Raw genomic sequence first — 1925 nt, 5'->3', positions numbered from 1 at the left:
GTCACTTTCATTGTGTGTGTTCCCGTTATTACTCCCTTATTACACACTTATAACATTCAGTAAAACAAAACAACTACCAGATGTTGAAAGAAGTGGTATCCCTGAGAAAAGGGACAAAAGCACATCCTCAGACTTTATGACACTTTTACAGCTAAAACTACGAAGTCATTCCAGGCGGCCTGTTTAACATTATGGGGTTTAAAGGGCTTCGGTTGCTAAGTGGAAACCTGTCAAACGTCCGACCGCAGCGTAGATTTACAGTCATGTCTATCAATCCGAGCTACCTTACGTGGTTTATGCCTCCATCGGACATGGCCGTTTTGAGTTGTGCGCACGCGCAGTAACACAAGTAGGGTGTTTTGTTAGAACACCGGTTTACCGACGTTCACTTCCTGTTAACCCTTTCACAATAAAACAGGTTAGATTACGCCACATCAGATACCTCAAAAAAAAAACTGGAGCTAAAAAAGTTAAATGACGCTGAAATATTTACACTGATAAAAATAAATAAAGATATTTTAAATGCTCTGATTACGTCACTCTGTTCTCTCCTTTATGTGTTTGTATTATTATTTTCAGTGTTGGTGATCCAGGGTTTGCTCCTCCGTGTGTGATCTTCCAGAATAAAGCTGGGAATAAAAAAATAGAAACCGTTATCCAGCTGAAGTTTTCCAGCTGTTGCTCACTAACATCAGCAGGAAGGCGAGCAGCTGTGGGTCTCAGGCAGACACGGAGAGAAGCCCGCTGCAACAGGAGGATAAAACTGGTTCTAAACGAGAACAGAATGATCCTCGTGGTGGTTCTGGTCCTCGCGGGGACAGGACTGCGCGTGGACGGCGGTGAGTGACCGTCCTGCAGGAGGCTTAGAAGTGAAAAAAAAAAAAGAGGCTTAAAAGTGAAAGTAAAGAGTGACGCACATTTCAGACGATCGATTCTAGAGCTTTAACCCTGCTGCACAGGCCTGACATCTCAAAACAAAGGAGGAAATAGTTTTCACGAGATGTTCCCTGTCTGTAACTGTCCCCACGGACCGAGAGAAAACTCCGTGTTAGTCCATCCTGAGATGACCGAGTGCTGCTTCTAATTTCCACAGTCTTTACTAACACTGATGTTAGTGCGTTATTTGTCACACTTACTGTGGAATATATATATACTGGAATGCTGGGTATAAAAGTCTGGGCTAAGTCTTCTGTTAGAAGGACTGCAGCAGTCCAGGAGTTGGGTTAACTTTCTTTCATTAATCTTGTTTCCATCAAAGTGCTTGCCAGGCTTAATCCAAACTCAGTGCAGCCATACTTGACCTTATTGTTGTGTAGTACACAGTATGTGTGACTCTGAGCATGGTTTTCTGGAAACAGAAACAGGTAATTCTACAATGAGTAGAGTCATAGATAGCTAGGAAAACAATCACAACACATCATCTATTAACACAAGCAATATCTCATAATGTCCACAAGGGGTCACTGTAGAAGATAAATTGGCCAAACCGCACATGTCTTACAAGTTGTTACTAGTAAGGCACAAATATGGCAAACTAGCAACAGTTGAACTGAACAATAGAAAAGTCCTTCATTCCTAATACAGCTGGATGGTCACTGCTACTAACTTAGTCCTGAATAATCCAACAACTGAGGCATAATTTTAACATGCACTGGTTAAGTATAACCAGTATCATGCCAATTAACCGACCAAAAGAAATAACACTTCGAGGTTCATTAACGCACAACTTGATCACACAAAACTGTGTTACCACTGCAGAGCTCAGCAGCAGCTCCTTTAGTCATCCCCACTCTGGTACTGAGCACACGACCTCTGATGCACTTGTTTCCTTTGGTTCACTTGCTGAAATTCCACTTGTGTGTAAATGATCAGTTTCAGTTTGTTCTTCTCTCCTGGTCTCGTGTTAGCATCAGCACTTATCAACA

At 42.1% G+C, this 1925-nt stretch overlaps 1 protein-coding gene across 1 annotated transcript in view; it reads left to right on the top strand.

Annotated features, from left to right (window-relative positions):
* Positions 1–784: 784 nt before the first annotated feature.
* LOC102299577 (H-2 class I histocompatibility antigen, Q10 alpha chain) overlaps positions 785–1925 on the top strand; it is a gene marked incomplete at its 3' end in the record, with an annotated part of 3162 nt that continues 2021 nt past the window's right edge. The window contains 1 exon segment of the mRNA XM_042215507.1: positions 785–839. Within this exon segment, the coding sequence (XP_042071441.1) occupies positions 785–839 (55 nt within the window).

The sequence above is a fragment of the Haplochromis burtoni genome, unplaced genomic scaffold (genome assembly GCF_018398535.1).
Source record: "Haplochromis burtoni strain Fernald_Lab_line unplaced genomic scaffold, NCSU_Asbu1 Contig_740, whole genome shotgun sequence".
Classification (NCBI taxonomy): Eukaryota; Metazoa; Chordata; class Actinopteri; order Cichliformes; family Cichlidae; genus Haplochromis; species Haplochromis burtoni.
The sequence above is the reverse complement of the archived record's forward strand: the minus strand, read 5'-3'. Positions and strand labels throughout refer to the sequence as shown.